General features: G+C 40.4%; 2 protein-coding genes across 2 annotated transcripts in view; one reads left to right on the top strand and one right to left on the bottom strand.

Moving 5' to 3' along the window:
* Positions 1–341: 341 nt before the first annotated feature.
* Positions 342–1148, bottom strand: LOC137005463 (zinc finger protein 568-like). The gene has a single exon (XM_067366403.1). The coding sequence runs from the start codon at positions 1146–1148 to the stop codon at positions 342–344; it is 807 nt and encodes a 268-aa protein (XP_067222504.1).
* Positions 1149–22794: 21646 nt separating this feature from the next.
* Positions 22795–24921, top strand: part of LOC137006158 (zinc finger protein 585A-like) — a 567148-nt gene continuing 565021 nt past the window's right edge. Inside the window, exon 1 of the mRNA XM_067366698.1 lies at positions 22795–23037. Coding sequence (XP_067222799.1) covers positions 22884–23037 — 154 coding nt within the window. The 5' untranslated portion in view covers positions 22795–22883. The remainder of the gene's footprint in view (positions 23038–24921) is intronic.

Raw genomic sequence — 24921 nt, 5'->3', positions numbered from 1 at the left:
AACGCTTTATTCAAATTTTATAAATTCAAGAAGCATGTCTGAATAAAAAAATTAGGAAATTAGTCACCTTTGGTTGAGAAAGTAAATAAATGTCATACATACTGTGAACACTAGATGAAAGTACTTGCATATTTTTAAACTGGGTTGAAAAAGCTTGAGGACATTGTTTGATAAGAACATGTGGTGTGAAAGCCACAAATAACTTTTCATAATAATGACTTAAAATATCACAATAATGAGAAACTTTCCAAGCAGATACCAAGCAGTCAGAAAAATTTCCTTTCAGTAATCATGGCTGTTAGGAAACTAACTTTGCTTCTCAGCACATGAAGAAGAACTAGTCACTGTGATTTCAGACTGTGGTGATGTGGTTTCTCCACTGCATGGATCTTCTTGTGTATCTTCAGGTGATTTTTAAAAGAGAAACTCTTTCCACACTGATCACACGTGTGCAGCTTCTCTCTACTGTGGATCTTCTCGTGTGTTTTCCAACTTGTTAACTGATTAAATCTCTTGCCACAGTGTGAACATATGAAAGGTTTTTCTCCAGTGTGGATTCGCTGGTGCAGTTTTAAACAGATCGCTGTAGTAAAAGTCTTCTCACACTCAAAGCACATATGATCTTTTACACCATGAATTTTCTCGTGTTTACGTAAATATGGCAGCCGTGAAAAACTCGCTCCACACACAGAACATGAATGTGGCTTATCCTGCGTATGAACTGTCAGGTGTCTCTTCAGGTCTGATGAATCGAAAAATGTTTTGTCACATTGATCACATGCGTACGGCTTCTCTCCGGTGTGGATCCTCATGTGTCTCTTAAGATGTGCTGATTGATTGAAACTCTTCCCACATTGGTCACACGTGAACGGCTTCTCTCCGGTGTGAACTCTCATGTGAAGATCAAGATATGCTTTTCGTGTGAAGCTGTTCCCGCACTGATCACATGCGAATGGTTTCTCTCCAGTATGAACTCTCATGTGATCCTTAAGATGTTGTTTCATTGAGAAGCTCTTCCCACACTGATCACATGCATGTGGCTTTTCTCCGGTGTGGATCTTCATGTGTTCCTTAAGATTTTGTTTGTATGTGCAGCTCTTTCCACATTGATCACATGTGAACGGCTTCTCTCCGGTGTGGATCCTCATGTGATACTCAAGACTTTGCTTTGTTGAGAAACTCTTTCCACACTGAGTGCAGGTTGTAGATTTCTTGTCTCTTTTCTTTAAAAATGTCTTTTTAGTCTTTGAGCAACTCAAAGGTTTTTCTCCAGGTTTGTCATGATGTTCCTCCTCCACTTCACTCAGTTCTTCACTCTCCTCACTCTCTTCCATCAGCTCTGAAATGAAAGAAAAAGAGTTCAATTGCATTTTCAATACATCAAAATCTTTCAAAGTGAGAAATATGAAGTGAAAGGACAGTTTTTGCATATTTTTTATGCATTTTTATAAATTATTTTAAACTTTTCATGAATGAGCTACCTTGATCTATTTTTAAACATTACAGACAAATCCCATGTTTCTGTAAAGAACTATTAAAACATTTAATCAATAACACAGTTATCTAATGTAAATATTTAACATTAAATATAATGCGTTATTGCCATAAATTTGGCACCAACTTTTAGATTGATAATAATTTTATTAAAAACTTTTATAATCAATAAGGTGATGGTCCCACTACATGTTTCATTCTACTGACTTTCATTCAAACACATATAAATGTGGGGGACCGGAGAGTTTTCATATCAAATTAAGACATGTGACCAATATAAGTTACTTCACATAATAGGATGTGCAATGTTTATCATACCATAATGTTGTAACTGATGCATTAACGATGTGAACACTGCATGTGAGCGTCATTGCAAATGTAATATTGATTTTATACCACAGTTCAGCAAACAAGAAGTCCTGCATCAGCCCTGTTACCAAAGTTATTATAAGAAGAATAATCTCTATAACTTTGAATAATTTCTACAATTTATGAGAAATACAACTTTACCCATAAATCAGATTTAGCTTAAGTTATGCTTACAACCCTGTCAGCCATTCTAGAAAGTTAATTTACTCGATACACTTTGGTCTTAACTGTTTATTGCTTTAAAAATTACAATTTTGTAAAACATATTGACAAATGTACAAAATGTAAGATGAAACAGCTAAAATAAAGTTTAGTTTGAACTGATGCTGATAGTCAAGATGATAGTTTTTCAGTCAAAGCTCCATTTACTGACCATTTGTCGAAAACAAACAAACAAGTACATTTTGTACAATTTCATAGTTTTACGGTTTCTCTAAATGTGCAGAAGTGCTTGGATCTTTCTAACATGAATGTTGTTCAGCATCATGAATGGATGAAGTATCTTCGGTGTGTTTCATTCCGCAGGGTTCTGGATCACTCATGTTCTCTCTGTCCTCTTTAATAAACTCAGACTTTGCAGATTTCAGCTCTTCCTGATGCTTTAGTGCTGGTCTGATGGGAATATTCCAGCATTTATTGATGAACTGCTGTGGGAGGAGCTTCACTGATGATGTGACTGCTGTGGGAGGAGCTTCACTGATGATGTGACTGCTGTGGGAGGATTTTCGCAGATTGGTTGGATCTCCCAAAATAATATAATAAAAATACATCAGTTACTGTGTTTGTTTTTTATAGGGTTAAAGACCAGATCAAATTAAATGTACAAAAGTGATATTACATAGAAAACCAATTAAATGCAAGTGTCTATTTTAATATTTCAACTTTTGTGAAAACAAAATGTTTTAATGTTCCATCATTATTTAGTGTAACATATATTTAATATAAAAATGAAATAACAGCTATTTTGATCTGTACTTAATAAAATATATAAAAGAATAAGAGATCATACTAAATTTCGTTATATTTTAAATTATTAAAAACTTCTTGCTGGCAAATGAGTGAAATCTAGTGGTTTGAAGGACGGCAAAGTCTAAAGATTTAAAATGACAATAAAGGAGTATTTTGGGCTTCACTGTGATCCTTAAATACAGTGTTTGAATGTCAGAAAATGATTCTTGTTCTTAATACTGACAAGTTATTCTTATTTTTTTGCTATATTCCTTTTTGTATTTCACCCATTAACTGATTGCATGAATCATTTATATCCATCTATCATAAAGCAACTGATGCTAATTCAGAACTTTTTATTTCTAAATCAAACATTATTTCTTCAATAAATGACAGATGTCTATAAAAGTAGTAAAAAAAAACATGAATACATAAATAAACAGACATATAAACACCATCAAATCCTCTGAGTCTGTTGAGAGTAATGAAATGAGCTTTAAGTGTCAATTTACAGCAGATCTGAAGACATCAGCATAATAAATGAGGTGAAAACAGGAACTAATTACATGAAATAAAGAGTGTTTTCAGCAGTTTCTCTGATAATATTGATGATCCTCAGACTATCAACACTCATTCAACAAGACATTCACATCATCTCACTTTATTCTGAGTGTTTGCTGTTAGAAACTGATTATTTGAGTCAGGATATATGAGAAAAGACTATAAAACTGATCTAATGAAAGACAATACTGTTATTTCTCACAATAGGACACCAATAATACAAAAACAAACACTAATGACACTCATCTTCATCAACTACTTCTAAATAACTATGAAACATTGTATGATTTTATGATAACATTCATTATAATAATTAGAATTTGAAGTAATTCTACCAGATCTTTTACACAGAGTGATTATATATATATATGTTTTATTTATAATCATGTAATTTAAAAGAAGATAATTGTGTGGTCTGTTCAAATGAAATGTTTGTGTGTTAATGTAACAGTTTCTTCTTTTCTCACAGTGATGGAGTGTGAAAGCAGGAGATACCAACACATGCTCTACAGATGAGCCTGATATGACACACCAAAAACAATCCTGAGGAGTTTAAATGTGTGATGTCAAAGTTCAAAATGAACAAAGCTCATATCAATTTGCAGATTATACAACACAAATATTACAAAACACACTCAAATGTCACATATACTGTCAGTCACCGTGTCTTTTAATCATTCAGCTTTAACCCTGTGATTATTCAGGTAGGGTCAGGATAGTCAGATCTGCATCAATCATAAAGTTCTGAAGATCTTCAGGAATGATGAAGAAGACTCTCTTGAGCTTCTGCCTTGAGACTCAGTTTAAGGAAAGTCTCACAGGAGGCGGTCATGACAATATAAACACTTTTTATTGGTCACAACGATACAAAACAGATAAAACTTAAATCAGCTTAAGCTAAAAATCTGTATAATCTTCACTTAATGCAGTTCATCTGAGGAAACCTTTCACTCCTCAGACTCTCATTCTGGTTTATACTTCTGAAAAATCATTTCAGTGTATTTCATTTACATTGAGTTCACACTTTAATTCTTCCTCTCTAATTTACATGTAGCCTATACTGGTGATTATACTGGATTTAATACAGATCACTGCTTTGATATCTTAAATATGAGATGATTCTGTATTATTAACTCTACTTTGTGCTGCTCTTTATTTTGAAAGGTTTTGTGATCATTGTCTCTTCTGATCTAATTTCACTCCTGCAATCAATGTACTTATTATTAGAAAATCAAACTTTCAGTTCAGATCTATCATATTGCTGTAGTTATTCATCTTTAGTGGTTGGTGATGGTGAGTGTGTGTTGGTTTTTGTATTATTAATGTCATATTGTGAGAAATAACAGTATTGTGTTTCACTAGAGCAGTTTATAGGATTTTCTCACATATCGTGACTCCAATAATCAGTTTCTAACAGCAAACACTCAGAATAAAGTATTGATGATCCTCAGACCATCAACACTCATTCAACAAGACATTCAGATCATCAGCAGATTCTCACACTCTTTATTTCATGTCAATAGTTCCTGTTTTCACCTCATTTATTATGCTGATGTCTTCAGATCTGCTGTAAATTGACACTTAAAGGTCCCGTTCTTCGTGATCCCATGTTTCAAACTTTAGTTAGTGTGTAATGTTGTTGTTAGAGTATAAATAAAATCTGTAAAATTTTAAAGCTCAAAGTTCAATGCCAAGCGAGATATTTTATTTAACAGAAGTCCCCTACATCGAACGGCCAGTTTGGACTACATCCCTCTACTTCCTTCTTTAATGACGTCACTAAAACAGTTTTTTGACTAACCTCCGCCCACAGGAATACACAAAAAAGGGGGCGTGGTCTTGTTGCGCTCCCACGGAGAAGAGCAAGAGTTGCGTTTGTAGAGTGTGTTTGTCGCCCGCAGTCCAATCACCTTTGTTTGGGGACGATGTACTTAGAGATCAATGGTTACAATTTATGTTTAACTCGGTTCCCGAAAATTATAATTGTGGTAGTTAACTGCAATAGTTAATGTTGGACTGCAGTGCACATAATGGCCACAAGAGGGGACTATGTTTATGTATATGGCTGTTTTCCGTATGAGGTACTCTTCTGAGTGAGTGCTAACGTTGTACATGTTCTGTCGCTGCTTGTGGAGATTAAAGAGTTCAGTCTCTCGGGAATTATTGTCTTTTGTGTTCATTCGGCACAACACCACAATAATCCACATGTAAAACTATGTGCAGCACACGTTATGATAAGAGGCGTGACCTTTCCGGGCAAGGTTCGCTGAGCTGCTGTTGAATCACAACACAGGAACCGCTGGTACAATCAGAATTCGTTACATATTTCTGAAGGAGGGACTTCATAGAACAAGGAAGTCATCAGCCCGTTTTTATGACAGTGGAAACAGCGGTATACAGATAAGTAAATTATGTGAAAAATACTGTGTTTTTTTACACGCGAAACATGAACACATGTTATATTGCACACTATAAACACAATCAAAGCTTCAAAAAAAACACGAAAAACGGGACCTTTAAAGCTCATTTCATTGCTGTCAACAGACTGAGGGGATTTGATAACTACAAATATGTACATTTATTCCTGTATTCATGCTTTTAACTGTTTTTCATACAGTTCTTTACTACTTTTCTAGACATCTGTTATTATCTTAATGAAGAAACAGAATAAAGTTAGAATTAGAAACAAAATGTTCTGTATTAGCATCAGTTGCTTTACGATAGATGGATATAAATGATTAATGCAATTAGTTTAAGGGTGAAATACAAAAGGGGTTAATATAGCAAAAACAAAACTTGTCAGGCATATTTAGAACAAGAATCATGCTGCGTTCCAGGCAGGTTTTTGAGCCCGTAAGTCACGACTTCAAACCACGACTCACGACTTTGAAGACAAAGACAAAGTCACGGCAAACTGCCTGAGCGCAAGGAATTGTGGTTGCTAGATGTAAACAAAGCATGGCTGACCGTATGGGGCTTATGTTAATGTATAATAATGTGACGAGCAGGGCGGGCGAGAGCCGTGAGGGAACGGCGCGAGGCCGGTGACGCGAGTGATAATGAGCGTCACCTGCGAGGCGTGCCGGCCTCGAGTCTCTCACGGAGGAGCTCCGGAGGCATAAAAGGAGGAGCGACTACAATGAAAGACGAGAGAGGACCAGGCCTCGCAGGTGACGCTCATTATCACTCGCGTCACCGGCCTCGCGCCGTTCCCTCACGGCTCTCGCCCGCCCTGCTCGTCACAAATAATTTATATCGTCAACAATGCCTATTGCTTGCTTATTTGAGGGAAATGGAGGAGAAAAAACAGCACATAAGGCAAGAGAAACTGTATACCTTTTATTTTACGTTCCCATTCAGTCGGTCACGTTCGACGTACGTCGGACAGACCGACGAATAGGAATAGGAATCTCGCTAGAGAGGCCAATCTACTTCGAGTGTAACTAAAACGAGCCAATGCACATTGGCATGCAATCATATGCATCAGCTGCTCGCCTCGCAGGGCGGGTATATAATGAGCAGCAGGTGCGTTGCATCTTCAGCTTTTCGCTTCGGAGCCGAACGGTGTTTGTTCCTGTTCTCTGCAAGCGAGTGTCTGCTAGAAGACGAGTCAAGCTTTTTGGTTGAACTTCTCTTTTTTTCCGAGTGCGGGCGAACAGCACAGCAGCGGGGTCGAAGTCCTCTCTTTTTCTGTTTTTGTTTCGTTTGCCGTTTTTGAGCAAATAGCTGTTTGACAGCGTCAGAAGGCTGTTCTCACGGCCGGTACGGTGCGCTTTTGAGCGCTGAAAAGCCGTTTTTACGGCTGGTAATAGTGAGCGCCTTCAAAGAGAGAGAAAGCACACGACAGGCTGCACACAATCCCTGTCTGTGTTGCGGTGGCCGTTCCCCTGCGTGCTTCAGCACTTCTAAAAGAGTAAAGTCCCTGAAAGAGCTTACACAAGTAGATTCGCGTCTTTTTAAAGACGACATCCTACTTGTGTTTCTGGATGCGATCGTTCCTGTTCTCACTGATGGCCACGATCACCGTTTCGCATGTCTGGGCACGTGCTGAAATGATGTTCGTGGGTGTTCATGTTTTCATATGAGAACATGATCACGTCGACACGCCGGTCGTGACTCTTCTTTCTCCGGGAAGCTTGAGTCCCCTCTGTTGTTGGCCAGCTGCCGCTTGTGTGTAAAAGCACAGCTGAGGGTCTGCCCGACACTCTGGGAGACCGTGGAGATCAACGAGAGCAAACCTCTCGCTCTTCTGCGTGTCGTGTGCCGTCGAGCTGCCGAGCTGCAGCGCGGGTTGTCACGGCAACCCAGCGCTCACTCGGCGCTCTAGATGCGCGGTTCCCTTGCGTAATCTCCATTGTAGCGCCCTCTCTGGTGCACCAGAAGAGGTCTACTTTGCTGATATGGCTTGGGTGACATGAGGTTGAGGGGTTCCTTCGGGGAACCAACCCCTAGGGCCCCTCCCTCTCTAGCGCATTGCAAGCTGTGCAGTTTCTGGATTGGATTGCTGGTCCTTTTCATAGGGGAACCTAGCATTTCATTCAGAGCTCCAGCTGAGGGACAGACGTCGATTGCAGCATCGGAGAGAGTGCTGTTATGCTCTGGAAATGAGGGTGACGCTGCCCACTGTAATGGTGTGTGCTTATGCTGACTCAGATTCAGAGTTTACAGCCATGCTTTCCTGGGTCTTCCAGATGTGCATGGAAAACTTGGCAGTATGGGGGTATATTGGTGCCATAAATATGGAATGCCAAAGGTGCCAATCTGCATAAGTTTTTCCTCTCTCACTACCCTCTTGGATGGGGTGGCTGTACACAGACCACACCCACCCTGCATGTGACGCCAAGGCACTCTTTTTGCATGAGGGTAGTTCTGTGCTGAGGTTGAGCTGCGCTTGTTGACTAACCGTGATCAAAGTCACGGTGCAGGCCCTCAGCCAGACGATGTCCACCTCCGTGGTCCAGAAGTGCCCCCTGGCTTACCTTGTGAGGTGTGAGAGGTTGTCAAGCTAAATGCTTTCTCAATGCTCCCATCTTACGAGGTGGCCTTTCGGTGACACTGTCGAGGACTGAGCCCAGCGGTTCTCCTCAGTTAGTAGCGGATCGGGGAGCTTCCCATGACAAACCATTGAGTTCCTCTTGGGCCGCCCCTCAGTCTGCTCGTCGCCAAGGGTGTCATCCCCTGCAAGAAACTCCGGCCCAGCATATTCTGCTGTATCCATTGCGGGGAGATGACGCCTCCCGTCTCTGCAGCTGTTTAACTGGTTGGTGAGAATCACCCCTGAGACGGGCGACCCGGAGATGGATGGGGCTGCTCTTCCACCCCTGAAGGAGGGCCAGGTGGTAAATCCTTTATTGGGTTTGTTTCTGTTCCGCCACTGACCCAAGAGGCAGCGGTACCCAAATTTAAAAGAGCAGTTCCTCCATTTCCAGGTCTGAAGAGGGTTTGGAGAGCAGTGGGAGGAGAAAAACCTCACCACTCTCATCCCCCTCTTCTGTCGCCAGCGGACAGCAGCGAGCAGCGGGCAGCCAAAGCCTCGACTGCTCCCTCTGTCCATCCGTGGAGCCAGGTAAGTGTTGCCTAGCACACTGTGACGCCGCTTCGGGCCGCCTCACAAAGAGAGCCCCCCGAGCCGCGTCCCTGTGTTCCACCTCGCTGCCCTGCTGCGGGTACACCGGTGGTCCCTTTGGTCCTGCTTGTACAGTCTCTGCGAGCCGGGTTAGCGCTCCCCAGTCCGTCTCGCTGGCTCCTTCGGACTATCAGGGTCGGCTTTGCGATTCAGTTCGCCCGGCTTCCCCCCCCAAGTTCAGGGACGTCCTCTTCACTACAGTGAAAGATGCCGATGCCCCTGTCCTGCGTGCGGAGATCGCAGTCCTACTGGCGAAGGACGATATAGAGCCGGTCCCTCCAGCCGATTTGAGGTCGGGGTTCTACAGCCCCTACTTCATTGTAACCAAGAAAAGCGGCGGGTTACGACCGATCTTGGACCTGCGAGTTTTGAATCGGAGCCTCCACAAGCTACCATTCAAAATGCTCACGCAGAAACGCATTTTCGAGTGCATCCGTCCCCGAGATTGGTTTGCAGCGATTGACCTGAAGGACGCGTACTTCCATGTTTCAATTCTTCCGCGACACAGGCCATTCCTGAGATTCGCGTTCGAAGGTCGAGCATATCAGTACAGAGTCCTACCCTTCGGGCTGGCCCTGTCTCCCCGCGTCTTCACGAAAGTCGTGGAGGGAGCCCTTGTTCCCATGAGAGAACAGGGTGTTCGCATTCTCAACTATCTCGATGACTGGCTCATTCTAGCACAGTCCCGGGATCAGTTGTGCAAACACAGGGATTTTGTGCTCAGACACCTCAGCCAGTTGGGGCTTCAGGTCAACTGGGAAAAGAGCAAACTCGCCCCGGTGCAGAGGATCTCTTTTCTCGGTATGGAGTTGGATTCGGTCGAGCAGATAGCACGCCTCACAGAGGAACGTGCTCAGTCAGTGTTGAACTGCCTGAATACATTCAATGGCAGGACAGCAGTCCCACTGAAGTTCTTTCAGAGGCTCCTGGGGCATATGGCGGCTGCTGCGGCTGTAACACCGCTCGGTCTGCTTCATATGAGACCGCTTCAGCACTGGCTTCACGGCCGAGTCCCGAGATGGGCGTGGCAGCGCGGCACATTCCGGGTGCCAATCACTCAGGAGTGCCGCCGAACCTTCAGTCCGTGGTCGGACCCCTTGTTTCTTCGGGCAGGAGTGCCCCTAGAACAGGTGTCCCGGCATGCTGTGGTGTTCACAGATGCTTCTGCCACCGGCCGGGGTGCCACGTACAACGGGCATGCAGTGTCAGGGGTTTGGACGGGACCCCATCTGCATTGGCACATCAACTGCCTCGAGTTGCTGGCAGTACGCCTTGCTCTGAGCCGCCTCAAAGGCCTGCTACGGGGCAAGCATGTACTGGTCCATACGGACACTGCGACCGTTGCGTACATCAACCGTCAAGGTGGTCTTCGCTCCCGTCGCATGTCGCAACTCGCCCCCCATCTCCTCCTGTGGAGTCGGAAGCTTCTGAGGTCGCTTCGCGCCATTCATGTCCCCGGTGTGCTCAACCGTGTGGCCGACGAGCTATCACGAGCTGCGCTGCCAGGAGAGTGGCGACTCCACCCACAGGCTCAGGTAGACCTGTTTGCCTCACCAGAAACCTCCCACTGCCAGTTGTTTTACTCTCTGACCGAGGGGACACTCGGGACAGATGCACTGGCTCACAGCTGGCCCCGGGGCCTGCGCAAATATGCGTTTCCCCCAGTGAGCCTACTTGCACAGACCCTGTGCAAAGTCAGGGAGGACGAGGAGCAGGTCTTGTTAGTTGCGCCTTACTGGCCCAACTGGACCTGGTTCCCAGAACTCTCACTCCTCGCGACAGCCCCTCCCTGGCCCATCCCTCTGAGGAAAGACCTTCTTTCTCAGAGACGGGGCACTCTTTGGCACCCGCGTCCAGACCTCTGGAAACTCCATGTCTGGTCCCTTGGATGGGATGCGGAGGTTCTAGGTGACTTACCCCCTGAGGTACTTAACACCATCACTTCGGCACGTGCACTGTCTACGAGACGTGCTTACGCCTCAAAGTGGAACCTGTTCATCGAGTGGTGCTCTTCTCGAGCCGGGAAGACCCCCGAAGATGCTCGATCAGAGTCGTGCTTTCCTTCTTGCAGTAGGGTTTGAGCGTAGGCTGTCCCCCCTCCACCCTCAAAGTCCATACTGCTGCTATATCCGCTTACCACGACCACTTAGATGGCAAATCTGTTGGTCAGCACGACCTGGTCATCAGGTTCCTTAGGGGGGCGAGACGGTTAAATCCTTCTCGTCCCCTCTCCATACCCTCTTGGGACCTCACTCTGGTGCTGAGAGCACTTCAGATTGCTCCCTTTGAGCCTTTGCTGTCAGCAGACTTAAAGATTCTGTCTATGAAGACTTTGCTGCTGGGGGCATTGGCCTCCATCAAGAGGGTAGGGGACCTGCAGTCATTTTCGGTCGGCGAATCGTGCCTGGAGTTCGGGCCGGGTGATAGCCATGTGGTACTAAGACCCCGGCCTGGCTATGTGCCCAAGGTTCCTACCACTCCCTTCAGGGACCAGGTGGTGAGCCTGCAAGCGCTGCCCTCGGAGGAGGCAGACCCAGCCCTGGCTTTGCTCTGTCCAGTCCGCGCTTTGCGACTGTACATAGACAGAACTTAAAGCCTCAGGACCTCAGACCAGCTCTTGTCTGTTATGGAGGCCAGCAGAAGGGAAAGGCTGTCTCCAAGCAGAGGATGGCCCACTGGATAGTGGACGCCATCACCCTGGCTTACCGAGCTCAGGGCGTGCCCTGCCCGCTCAGGTTGCATGCTCACTCCACGAGAGGTGTCGCATCCTCCTGGGCGCTGGCTCGTGGCGCCTCGCTGACAGACATTTGTAGAGCTGCGGGCTGGGTGACACCTAACACGTTCGCTAGATACTATAGCCTTCGTGTCGAGCCGGTCTCCTCCCATGTTCTCACCACAGGTCAGAGGCACGGAGAGGCCCCGGCTTAGTGTCGGCTTGCTGCGCTACATGCGCTTCTTTTCTCCAGAGAGTCCCTACAAGGCAGACCCTGTTGAGTCCTCCGATATCCCTTCGGCAGCCGACGTGGCGGAGCGTCTGGCGCCAGGCCTATACTCTGTTGTATCCTTGAGAACCGGGTTTAGGCTGGGTTCCATATGTGTGACCCTACGGGGATCCCATATGGTTGGTTCCACGGTTGCTCCTAAACGAAGCCCGTGTCTTTCCCTCTGGGAGAACCTACCCTTCATCGGGTTGGAGTCACCCCAGCTCTTCCATATGTAGCACAGCCCTACAGGGTTAGTCCATATGTACTTCTCCACATAACTCCTTCGGGGAAGGATGTGGCTTCCGCAGCGTTCCTTTCCCAGCGAAGGGTACGCTTTCCCAGCGTTATCCAATAGTCTCACTGAATGGGTTTTGGGGAACAGCAGTGAACGACTCTCTCTGTGTTAGCCCTGTCCCACCATCCTCAGGCAAGGGGGTTCAGGTGGCTTACAACAGAGCGCTGGAAGGGGGCAGCTCCTGTGGCGCTTTGGTAGGGATTCCTATTCGTCGGTCTGTCCGACGTACGTCGAACGTGACCGACTGAATGGGAACGTCTCGGTTACAAAAGTAACCCTCGTTCCCTGAAGGAGGGAACGGAGACGTACGTCCCGTCGCCACAGTCGCTGTACCCCGCTGATGCTGCCGCCTATCCGGTTCGGCTCCTCAGCGAAAACCTGAAGATGCAACGCACCTGCTGCTCATTATATACCCGCGCTGCGAGGCGAGCAGCTGATGCATATGATTGCATGCCAATGTGCATTGGCTCGTTTTAGTTACACTCGAAGGAGATTGGCCTCTCTAGCGAGATTCCTATTCCTATTCGTCGGTCTGTCCGACGTACGTCTCCATTCCCTCCTTCAGGGAACGAGGGTTACTTTTGTAACCGAGACGTTATTTGTATATTTAGAAATGTATTTGGTATTAATTTATTCTTGCAGTCAATGGACTGAAAACTAGCTAATGCTAAAAAAGCTGCTGATAATGCATAACATTTGCAGATAAATAATGTTAGAGCAATACCTTATTTTAATGAACGACTTGGCCCTTCTGTAACGTTAGAGAAACCTGACATCTGAAGGCATCTGACCACCAGCTTATGGGCATGACGAGCAATGTGAATGTGAGAACTAGACGTTTTGTCTGCTTCAACTCTCTCTCTCTCTCTCTCTCTCTCTCTCACACACACACACATACACACACACAAACACCAATATCCTACACACAGTTTGGTGAAGACAAAAAATTCAATATCCTACAGTGAAGTGAATGGCCCAGCTCCTAAAGAATGAATCCCATTATGAAGATTTTGCTATTCATTCATTAAGCCTGTGTTATCTTACTTGTCAGAAATGCAATTGCTCAGTTTATCCTGACACAGACAACGAAGACTGGCGTAGAATGGGAGCTTCTGTTCCATATGGATGAGCAGACATTTTTCCGCCATGTCCGGGTCACCCACTCACAGTTTGTCTACCTCATTGAGGTCCTGACACAGCATGGTCTGAAAGAGGACCAGCATGATGGAGGTGTTGAGATTCCTCTCAAGCAAAAGGTAGGTCTATGCCCCGAGTAAAGACTGGTTGTGTGAAAATGCTGCCATTTTAATAGCCATAACACAGTTAAATACATCAAATACATTTCGCACCTGTTGCACGCAAGAATTTGTCTTTATGGGTAGAGGCGTCAATTCAGGCCAAATTACACGGCTCGTACAGAAATCGCCCTGTTTATGAACACATATCACGGGCCATACATGAGGGTGGATACAGACGAACCTGGCTGCAATGCCAACGCAAGATAAAAAACATCAAAGCGAAATATAAAGAGGCGAAGGACCACAAAAGTCGCAGTGGACAGACGCTGTGAAATAGTTTTCAAATCTAATGGTTATTTTAAGAGCCTCTTCCTCCTGTCTCTGTTTCTCTTTTTTCTTGTATTTATCGCTCTCCCTTTATATATTTCTTTATACCTTTATCCTTTCATTATTTCTCTTTAAAAAAATATCATCCAGAAAATTTAAGGAATAGCTGGAAGCAGCAAAAACCCTGCAGATGAATTAGAAAGCCCAAAAGTAAGGTTCTTCATACATTATTTCTCTAAGAAAATGGCTCTGCACATGTCTCCCCCAAATATATAATTTAGTTTTTACTTTTAGACAAAAGAGAAAACAGAACAAAAGGGACCTAAACTCTCCAATGTTTCCTGGAGGAAGAGAGACCAGCATGGTAACATCCTACCACATCATGATAGGATTATGAAGCATTGATCTGGGCGTTTCACAAAAGCATCGTAAGCTTAAGTTGATCGTAGCTCCAATAAACTTAAGCTTACGATGCTTTTAAGAAACATTGCCCTGGTCAGTAAAATATATAGTCTGCTGTTGTTCACAAGTGTTTATGCTTCTGGTCAGAAGTAATGTTTTCCATATCATTACATTTTGTGTTTGCAGTGAAACCCTCTGGCACTAAAGTTTCAGAAGCTGAGGAGGTGAATGAAATTCAACAAAAGGTCGAAAATCTTGGTAAGCATATTGAATTGAAAGCCTAAAATATCAGCCTTAATATTTAAATTAAAAAATTTCAAATTTAGGCAAAAGTATGCATTGACCATTTCCGTAATGCCCATGAAGTGATAAAGCCATTATGTTGATAAAATCAACATTGACAAAGATTAATAAATGCTGCAGTTCCTTATTAGTTCATGATAAATAATGTAGTTAACTAATGAACCTCATTGCAAAGTGTTACCGAAATTGCAAATTTGCTTTATTAAATGCATCATTGTAACTTTTTTCCTCATTATTATTATTATCATCATCATTATTATTATCTTTTTTATTATTAATTTAGATCAACATCTTCAGCGACTAAAAGACCTGGTAAATTCAGTCACTGTCTCTGCATTAGTGGAAGAAGACATATCTGCGTGGACAAAAAGACAGGCCATCTCTGAAAAAAACTCAAGGCTGTGATGCCAGAAATTTTAAATTGCATGCTGACTGCAGACAGTAAAGCTAGATCCCAGTGCTAGATGGGATAGGCTCTAGAACCCCCATGCCATGACCCTCTAAAGGAAAAGCAAGCATAGCTATTGGTTAGATGGACTTGATAGTTATTTATAGAGAAACTGTGCTGCACCTTATTGCTATAAAATGTGAGTTTCCACATTCATATAATGTCAGTCATGTTCAGGCATATGAACATATTTCTTTAATATAAAAATGTTGGATCAAGGCATCAAGAAAACAATTTTGAGTTTGTTGGTCAATAAATTTATAAAGTTACACTTCTATTTGAAGTTCATGGAAAGTAATAAAATGTGTAAAATGCATGACTGCTTGCTTAACATTCAAATGTAAATTAATTTTATCCAAATTGGTGCACTTTAAAAACGGTTTGAAAGATATCACTGTTGTAAACCAGCTTGTGGCATTAGAGTTCGATGGCAATAATATGGTAAATTGTTCAATAACTTTTTTCTCCCTTCTGTAGCCTCAAGACATAAACTACCATTTTAACAATGTTATTTATTTTTGTACTTGATACAGTACGTTTCAATGATGACAGATGACAAATAAAAGCTGATACACACAGTGGAACACAGTGTTCCAGATCAGATTCATACAGACCTGAATGTGTGGCACATTTATGGTTAAATTTCATATTAATTAAGGTAAATGCAACACTTATGATTATTGAATTGTTGTTGATGAAAATTTCAGGACAGGACAGACGAACCACCTCTTTTTGATGGACTGTTCATCGCACAAGATGCCAGAGTGTCTGCCTTTGTTGAACAAATAAGAAGCCAGATGTATAGTGTAAGGATTTATTCAACTCTTTAACTTTTTTTTTTTTTAACTTGTCCTGGTATTACATGTACCATATTTTTTTCAAATTCTTCTTCTCTGCTCTCAACAGAGAGAAAGGATGTGAATTGCTGAATGATGGCATCAACTACAATATTGAAAGGAAAATTAAGATATATTCATGTCATTAATACATTCCAGTCAACTTCATCCATTTACTTCATCCAAGTACAAACACCACAGATACACATAACAGTATTTATATAGAGAGCATGGATTTTTTCCAGATCTTAATAGTTTAATTTGGCATTTTAAACTGTTTAACAGTTTTGTGTTGATTTTTATTTCATTTAGGTCGGGGTGCGTTTGCAAAAACTCACAAGGTTCCTTTATTCTCGAGTACAGAGGAACTTTAGTGGAAAAAGTGAAATTGGGAAAATATTATATTAATAATAATTATGCATACTTTTTCAAACACGGCATAACTGCTGGTGAGTAGCCTGTATTTTACTGTATGCAACCCCCTGTGGATTGTTTTTAACCCTGAAACTAAATATCACACACAGTTTTGGGGCACATTAAAGTGATTACTAATGATGTATTCCTTTCTAGAGCATAACTTTAGTGTACATTTGTAACAATAATTTTTTTCCCATATAGCATCAATGCCTCCTTTGATGACGGCTCTCTTGGGAGACTTGTAAATGACAGTCAAAAGCCAAATTGAAAAAATTGTACTGGGCGGAAAGCCTCATCTTTGTTTATTTGCCATAAAAGACATAAATAAAGATGAGGAGATCACCTATGATTATGGAGGACAAGACTTGCCATGGCGTTCTCACTGTGGTAGAATATTTCCAAATGATATTCAAGTATTTATACTAATATCATCCAGTTGTTCCAGTTTGTCCATGAGCCTGTCGCTGCAGCCATAACGGGAAGTGAAGTCACTTCTGCTAAAGAGGTTTATTAACACTTTTGTCAATTTAGTTTTTCACTCGTTGTAACAAGACCTGAAGTGAAATTGTCTTATTGCTACAAAATGTGATTCAGCAGTTCACTATTGTCAAAAACATAAACCACGAGTCCTCATAAACCATGAGTAAACACACACAAGTGTTGTTAAGAGGATAATACAATGAAAACAAAGGGAAAAAGACTGACCTTTTGTTGAAAACACTTACAACGTTTGTCCCAAGGTGAACACTAGTGAAGGTTGAGATACCTGCATTTTACCCTACTTTTCTTCTTAAAGAAGTAATGCGTTTTTTTATGAAATATTTGCCTTCCAGTCTCGATTTGCTAAAACTTGAGCTTCTGCATCAATGCAACGCTGACAGTCCATTTTCCCTGGATCTTGGTTCCTCACAATGAATTTCTCTAGGTTCCTTTCAACAGCAGCACATTCATCTGCGGACAGCGGTCCAGCTTCTTTTGACAGCAGTTTGTTTGCCTAAGTATACATAAAAAAAGATATATGTTTATGAACTTTTTCATTTGAGCTGAAACCCCCAGATATATATGGAAAATATGCGATATCGACTATGGTTTCACTTAATTTTGATGGTCTCTTTTGACCCATTTTGTTGACTATATGTACCATTGCATCTACATGTCTAATAATATGAATCTAAGCTCACCTCTCTTTTTGGCTGACTTTGCGTGCTGTTGCAAATATACTGTGGAAGTAGGTTCTTCAATGGATGTCACACTGTCCTCAGGCTATTTTTTAAAAAAAGGCTATTTAAAAAAAAATCTAAATTAACTGCAAGCAACACTGACAAGATTACGACCTCTCATGCAGAAACTTCAAAAAGTAAATGCTCAAATGTTCAAGTTTTTTTGAAGTTTTGTTAGTCATATGATGTTATAAAAATGGGGTGAAGCATCATGACTGAACTTTCTATTTGGTCTGTAGTAGTTTGGACAGGACTATGATAGCACAGATCAGGCTCACACCGTGTCTACACCAGACATGACTAAAAGCTGTCTACACTGAACGTGACAATACGACCGTTGGACTATGTCACAAATTGAACAGGGAATCGGTTTACTGTCGGGAATTTGTCGCGTCGCATCCAGTGTAGACAATATAATGGATTATAATGGGATCTATTGTCTTTTGACGCGTCGCTCACGTCCTGTGTAGACACGTGTCACTCCAATGCTCACTACTGAACAGGCTCCAAATCAATCACTACTGTGCAGACTTTTCTGTCACATAAATTTAACTGCAGTACTCTCAACTGAGCAGTGGGTGTGCTACAAACACATAATTAAAGGGATACTCCACCGTTTTGTCATATTAAACTATGTTATTCCCTTAACTAAGACGAGTTGATACATACCTCTCTCGTCTCAGTGCGTGTACTAAATCGCGAAACTTTGTTAGCACTTAGCTTAGCCCAGTTCATTCAATAGGGGCCAAGCAGAGAAGCTACCAAACACCTCCACGTTTTCCCTATTTAAATACAGTTACTCGAGTAGTGTAACTCGACCTAGGACGGTGACACAAAACAAAACGTTGCGCTTTTCTAAGCGTGTAAAATGGATAACTATATTGTATGGCGGAATACCATAGCAAGTGCTCGGGAGCACTTTGACTTGGCGCAGTAATATCTTCACTCGTGAAAAGTCCTCTCACCGGCCCCCGCTCCCTCTCCTCCTCCCTCCCATTTCCGTCAATAGAAACCAACGTGACCTGCACCAGTAGTAATAGTTTCACGAGTGAAGATATTGCTGCGCCAAGTCAAAGTGCTCCCGAGCAATTAATCTTGCAAATAATCTTGAATCTTGACTCTCGAACTAAAATGTATTCTAAATTTATGAAAATAATTATGGGAACAACTGAAACTATTTATCATTCGTTCATTAATTCATTCGAAAACCAAAAGGGAAAATGAAGATATTATGCTTCATGACATATTTGTTCAAACAAATTACAGATTAAGTAAAAATATATCAGCAAGTTATATGATTAAACCGACTAAAATAGCCTATGTTACTTTTAATTATTTTAAACTTAATTCCTCGTCAAATTAGAATGATTTCTTATTTTTACCAATGATATTAGAGCGACAGCACTAGGAACGCCCACAAGCGACTTCACAGTACAGAGACTAGTGACATGCAGTGAAAAAGTCCCTGGCGGTGTGAACAGAGCTCAAGCTTGAGTGCAGAGCCATCTTCTTGTGTTTGTGAGTTATGCTCTTTACACAGGGATTGGGGATCTGAATTTTAATCTCTTTATAACTCTGAGAAGAATCTGCTGAAACAGTGGAATGTTAAGTCTGTTTACTGTACAAGATGAATAGGCATGCAGCGGTGGTTTGTGCGGAAATGGGAGGCTGATATCTAAATTAGTAATGATCAAAACAAAATGTATAACTTGATAATTTATGTTTCATTGACAACATCCCTTCTTCTGTTTTTTTCACAAGTCACACCCTGTATATATGGGTCATTCTTCAATTGCAGTGGCAAATGAGAGGCAGAAATTGTAAAAATTCTTGTTTGTTTTCTTTTAATAAAATGTACTGCTATGCATTTAAGATTAGTTTAATATGCTATATCCATTAAAATTGAAGCTTAATAATATTTAGATTTTTAAATAATTTTAATCAAACACTGGTGAAACAAACACTTATGTCTGTGGTGTTACCAATATTTGAAGTCAAATTTTGGTTTGTTCTAAAATGAGCAGGGATGTGCAACTTTAAGTAATAATAAATAAATAAATAACTAAAGTACTTTAAGGACTCAGTTTTATTGATTATTTAAATTTCATTTTTAAAATAAATGTTTAATTGTTCATCTTGGCTTCTATTTTTGCCAAAGAAGAATTGTTTCTTTTTTAAAAATTTGGATATACATCAGAAAAGGCAGGAAAAATGGTCTATGCAACTTTCATAGTCTTTATTCTAAAATATTAAGACCACCTTACAGTCTAAAAACATTAAATTAAAAGATTAAAAGGTTTTGTAGGAAAGAAATTCCAGATACGAACTGAAGTAACACCACAGACTTTATATTGCATAAAAGGTTTAACAATTAAAAGTTTGTTGAGCAAAATAATGAATTTCATCATAAGTAGGATTACAAGAAGTATCTATTCTGATAAAAGAACATTTAGAGAAAAACTGTATTAAAATATATAATTAAAACAACCTGTAACCTGTTTCTCACTCCTTAAAGGGATAGTTCAACCAAAAATGAAAATTCTGTCATCATACTCCCCCTCACATTGTTCCAAACCTGTATAAATTTCTTTGTTCTGCTGAACACAAAGGAAGATATTTGGAAGATTGTTTGTAACCCAGCAGATCTCACCTCCCATTGACAACCATAGTAGCGAAAAAAATATGGCAGTCAGTGGGGGGCAAGATCTGTTTGGTTACAAACATTCTTCCAATATCTTCCTTTGTGTACAGCAGAACAAAGAAATTTGGTAACACTTCAGTATGGGAAACACATATAATTAGTTAGTAAAGTCGTTGTTAAATTTAGGTATTGGGTAGGATTAAGAATGTACAATACGATCATGCAAAATAAATCATTCATATGTGCTTAATAAGTACTAAAAGTACACAGCCATTCTAGTAATATGCATGATAATAAACAACTAAAAGAGCCTAAAATAAAGTGTTATCTGAAATTTATACAGGTTTGGAGCAACTTGTGGGTTAGTGAATGATGATAGGGTGAACAAAAAATTGTATCCCTTTAATTGGATTGTGATGCAATCATAATGTGTGATCTGTTTCAATAGACAATTTTTTTTTTTTTTTTTTTTTTGCACATAGGTCTTTTTTAAATAGGTCTGATGAGGTACTCTGCATCCTTCGCTGTCTATAAAGACGCTGCTTTTCAGTAGCAGTTAATCTTGCCATACCTGACGAGAGAGATACAATTATATGACTAGAATGTCCTATGTGTTTTATTAAAAATACAACATTTCTGGCTGTATATTGTCTGAGTTACTATAGAGTCTGTGGTGTTACCAGGAAAGACAGTAACACCAAAGACAAATTAGCCTAACTCCAGACTTTTCTAAAATGGAGGCTGTCATCATGATGATTTCAAGATCAGGGGACATTTTGTAAATATTAGTATAAGTATGTATTTATCAAAATTTGGATTAAAATATGTAAAATCTGCAAGTTATCAACGTAACACCACAGACACTAATAAAGTGCGACACATGAAATTGTCATAAATTTAGCTAACTTTAAGAAAAATTAAAAAAAAAAATGTATTCATGATGCACACCTCAGGGCTGCGTCCGAAAACTGAAAAATGCTGCCTTCCGAGGAAACATTTCAAGGTAGTAAGGCATCAAGGCATGTCCGAATCCATTGTTAGCTTCACTTCATCTCTCATTAGATACCTTCATCTGATCGATTTTTGAAGGAAGCATAGATGTATCCTTAGCTGCCTTTGATATCCCACAATCCTCTGCTTCCCATTCTGTGACAGTTGATAGAAAAATAAAGATGGCGTCCGAAAGTTGCGTTTGCTGCTCAGTTTGTGTATAAATGTACGATTTTAATCAACATATTTCAATTTTGATATCATTTCTATCGAGAAATTACTACTGTAGTAATATAATATTTGTTTAGTTCTCACCAAAGCTCGCGCTATATTGCTGTAGATCATTAAACTGTTACGCTGCCTCAGAAGTCTGTCCGAAATCAATTTCGTGAGGTACCTTCATGCACAAATGCTGCCGTACAAGTCATTCTTTTATAAGATAGCGAGGCAGCAAGACAGCTATCTAGGTTTTCGGACGCAGCCCAGATCAATCAGGACCTGCAATGAACTTTGCACACAGGAAGTAGTCCAAATAGAGTTCCCCCTTTTCTTAAAGGGGGACGTCCATTGTAGTAACACCACAGACATGAAATTGGGGGACACTACTTTTTTCTTAAATAATAAAAAAAATAGTATTTTTTAAAACAATTTAATACAATTGTACATGTTAAATAAAATCTATATTCCCAGTTTAATCACTTTATTTGTGTTAAAAATGTAATATTGTTGCAATCACATTCCATGATACCTCTGTGAGGTATGGCGGGAACGTGCATATTTTGTTACAAATGCAATCTTCTGAACTTAATTAAATATGTAATTTAAAACAAAACTTTAACTATTAATAGTACACAAATTGTGTTTATTCTACAGAATACAAACATGCAAAAAAAATTGAATTTATTGGTATTTAAAGTGTATTTTAACTGTTGTAAATTAGAGGGACACCATTTGCCACCACAAATAAAGAATGACCCAATAGCCTACTGGTAAACAATGACTTTTAATGTGTTTCAATTCGGACACATGAATGAACTCATAACCTTTTAAACATTGTTTGTACCATATTTGTCACTGTTTTAATTTTAATATATAAAAATTATCTGGTAAAATATTTGGATTTCTATGCACTTCTGTGATTGTAGACAATGCATGACTTTTATTATGAAGTGGCGACATGATGTCATAAGACTGCGTCACGCTCCTGCATCTGCTGTGATTCTGCTAAATAAAGGTTTGTTTTAAGAATTTAAGCTGTTTTAATCGACAGAAGCAGTTTTGTAGTTTTACTAGTAAATAAACTCATTTCACATCGCTGATAAAACTATTTAATGTAATATTGTGATTCTTTATCTAACTGTAATGAAGGATATTTGTGTGAGAAAAGATATCCACTGATGAGAAACAGTAAACCTGCGTCTCATTTCTCTCTATATCATAAATCAGTTTATCATGAACTCGAGTTCAGTCTCTGGCGAGTAATGATGGAGAAACTGAACTTTTCAACTCCGAGTCAATTGAATCAAACACTTTGAGAAATGATTCAGTGAATCGCGACTCGGGCTGCTCAAACAGTGAACATGAACAAGAACAACAAACACTAACAAACTAATCACGTTTTCATCAGAGTAATCGTTTAAATATAATCTATAATCCTTTAAATACCAAATGTAGATCATAAATGTCTAAATATGAAGTTTATTCATTTGCAGCGTTAGTTTTGAGTGTTTTTTGTTGTCTAAACAGGTCATTGAAGACTTATAACTTTAATTCTCTTCTTAAAGATGATGTTTATTAAAGAGGAGACTGAAGACATGAAGATTGAGTTTATTAAAGAGGAAAGTGAAGATATGCAGATAATTATTAAAGAGGAGTCTGAAGACATGAAGATTGAAGAAACATTCAGTGTGAAACATGAAGAAACTGAGGAACAAACAGGTTGGTTTTATTCTCACAGCTGAACCCAGTCATTTGATCATTATTAATTATTTCTGCACAGACACATTTCAGTACATTCACGCTGTTTTACACACATTCAGGATAATGTTTGGATTTGTCCTGTGTATGTTTCTGTGTTTCAGTATATGCAGGTCAAGGTTGGTTTAGGGTTTTTAAGCTTCTCCATGTTGTTCTGTTCAGTATCGTAACTGGACTGGTCTAAAATGTAAACAAGCTCTTTTCTGTTGCCACACTATACTCTGTGAATTCTCAAACGAGTTTTGCTGGTTTTTTTTTTTGTGTGTGGGTGCTTTAGTGTAAATGTATGAATTATTTGGACTCATAGCATTTGGTGATTTGGTGTCCTTTTGGACTTGGATAAAGTTGGTTTTATATTCGCACATTCAGACATCTGTATTCAATAGCCTTGTTAATCACACTACATTGGACATTCACAAGTAAATATGCCATTAAAACAATACTCGCCTATTTTGATCGACTGTGAAAAATGTTGTAAGTTTACAATCGTTGGTTGTCAATATCATGTCGCTGTTTAAAATTCGCAAACATTAATTTATTGCACATTTATTGGAAAGTCTGAATTTATCAGAAGTCTGAGTGTGCGAATATAAAACTAACTTTACCCAACTGTCCTTTTGGAGTCTGCAAGTGTCCTCTTTTTGAAAAGGCCTAAATTTACCTTAAAAAGATGAAAAATACAGTTTTGTGAGAATCACACTTCAATTTGATGTATGCTTAATTTCACGATAAGTGTGAGATTAATAGTGATGTGTCGTTCTTGAACGATTCGTTCATTTTGAACGAATCTTTAATGTGACTCGGGAAGAACGAGTCGTCTCGGGGGGTGATTCGTTCAGTCGCGCATGTGCAATATTCTACAGGGAAGGGTTGCACCAGCCGTTCGTAAGTTCTTTCTTAAATTGGAACGTAAAGTCCACACTAGTGGCTTAGTAACTACTAGCTAGTTTGTAACTAACGCTGTACTTTGTTCGGTTGCACCATTTGTTCTTAAGGCAGAACGTAGCTAGTAGCTCGTAAGGTCTCATTAAAGTAATGCGTAGTCGCATAATATGACGTTTACCTTCAGTTATCCTTCAAATACATGAGCAGAAGTTGTTGAAATTCCGTGAATTTCAGTTTATCCTTCATTCTGACTTATTTTGCCTCACGTAGCTAACAGTAAAAATAAGTTCCCATTAAATATAATAGCCTACTAGCTACTTAATCATAAATGCTTTTATATGTAAATAACATTCAGAAACTGTATTTGAAACGAAATTAATAAGGATCAATAAATAAATACTGAAACAACAACAAAAACATAAGAAATTACATTTATTGATTATGACTGATTTTATTTGACATGCACAACACAGAGTGATAGGACCGATGCACACAGCGGTGCGCTGTTTAACGGGTTCGTGTTGAAGAGTGTCTAACAAAGTAATCTTTTCACATGATGTTCTCTCTCTTAAAATTTAAGAGAGTGTAAATGTCAGCAGCATCATATATGTGTAAAGAATGAAGTCTGTCAGGTAAAACAAGAGCTTATTGATGCAGTTCAGTCAGTCTGCTATTTTATTCCAACCGTTACTCCTGATAGGAGGCTTCCGTAAATATTTAGTGTATACGTAGAGTTACGCTTCAACTAAGTTTAATGGTGCAACACAAAAATATTTAGTAGTGCGTAAATTGTAACTTAGTGCCCATTTACGTCAAAACTAGTCTACGTTGTAACTTGCGCACAGCTGGTGCAACTGGCCCCAGGTTCTGTACTGCTAGTAGTAGTTCACCTGATGATTCAATTGATTAGTTCATTTCATGGGTCTTTCGGGTTTTGAGTCGTTCCTTAATCACGTGACA

Source organism: Chanodichthys erythropterus, chromosome 3, assembly GCF_024489055.1.
Source record: "Chanodichthys erythropterus isolate Z2021 chromosome 3, ASM2448905v1, whole genome shotgun sequence".
Taxonomy (NCBI): domain Eukaryota; kingdom Metazoa; phylum Chordata; class Actinopteri; order Cypriniformes; family Xenocyprididae; genus Chanodichthys; species Chanodichthys erythropterus.
This window is presented reverse-complemented; position numbering and strand designations above follow the sequence as displayed.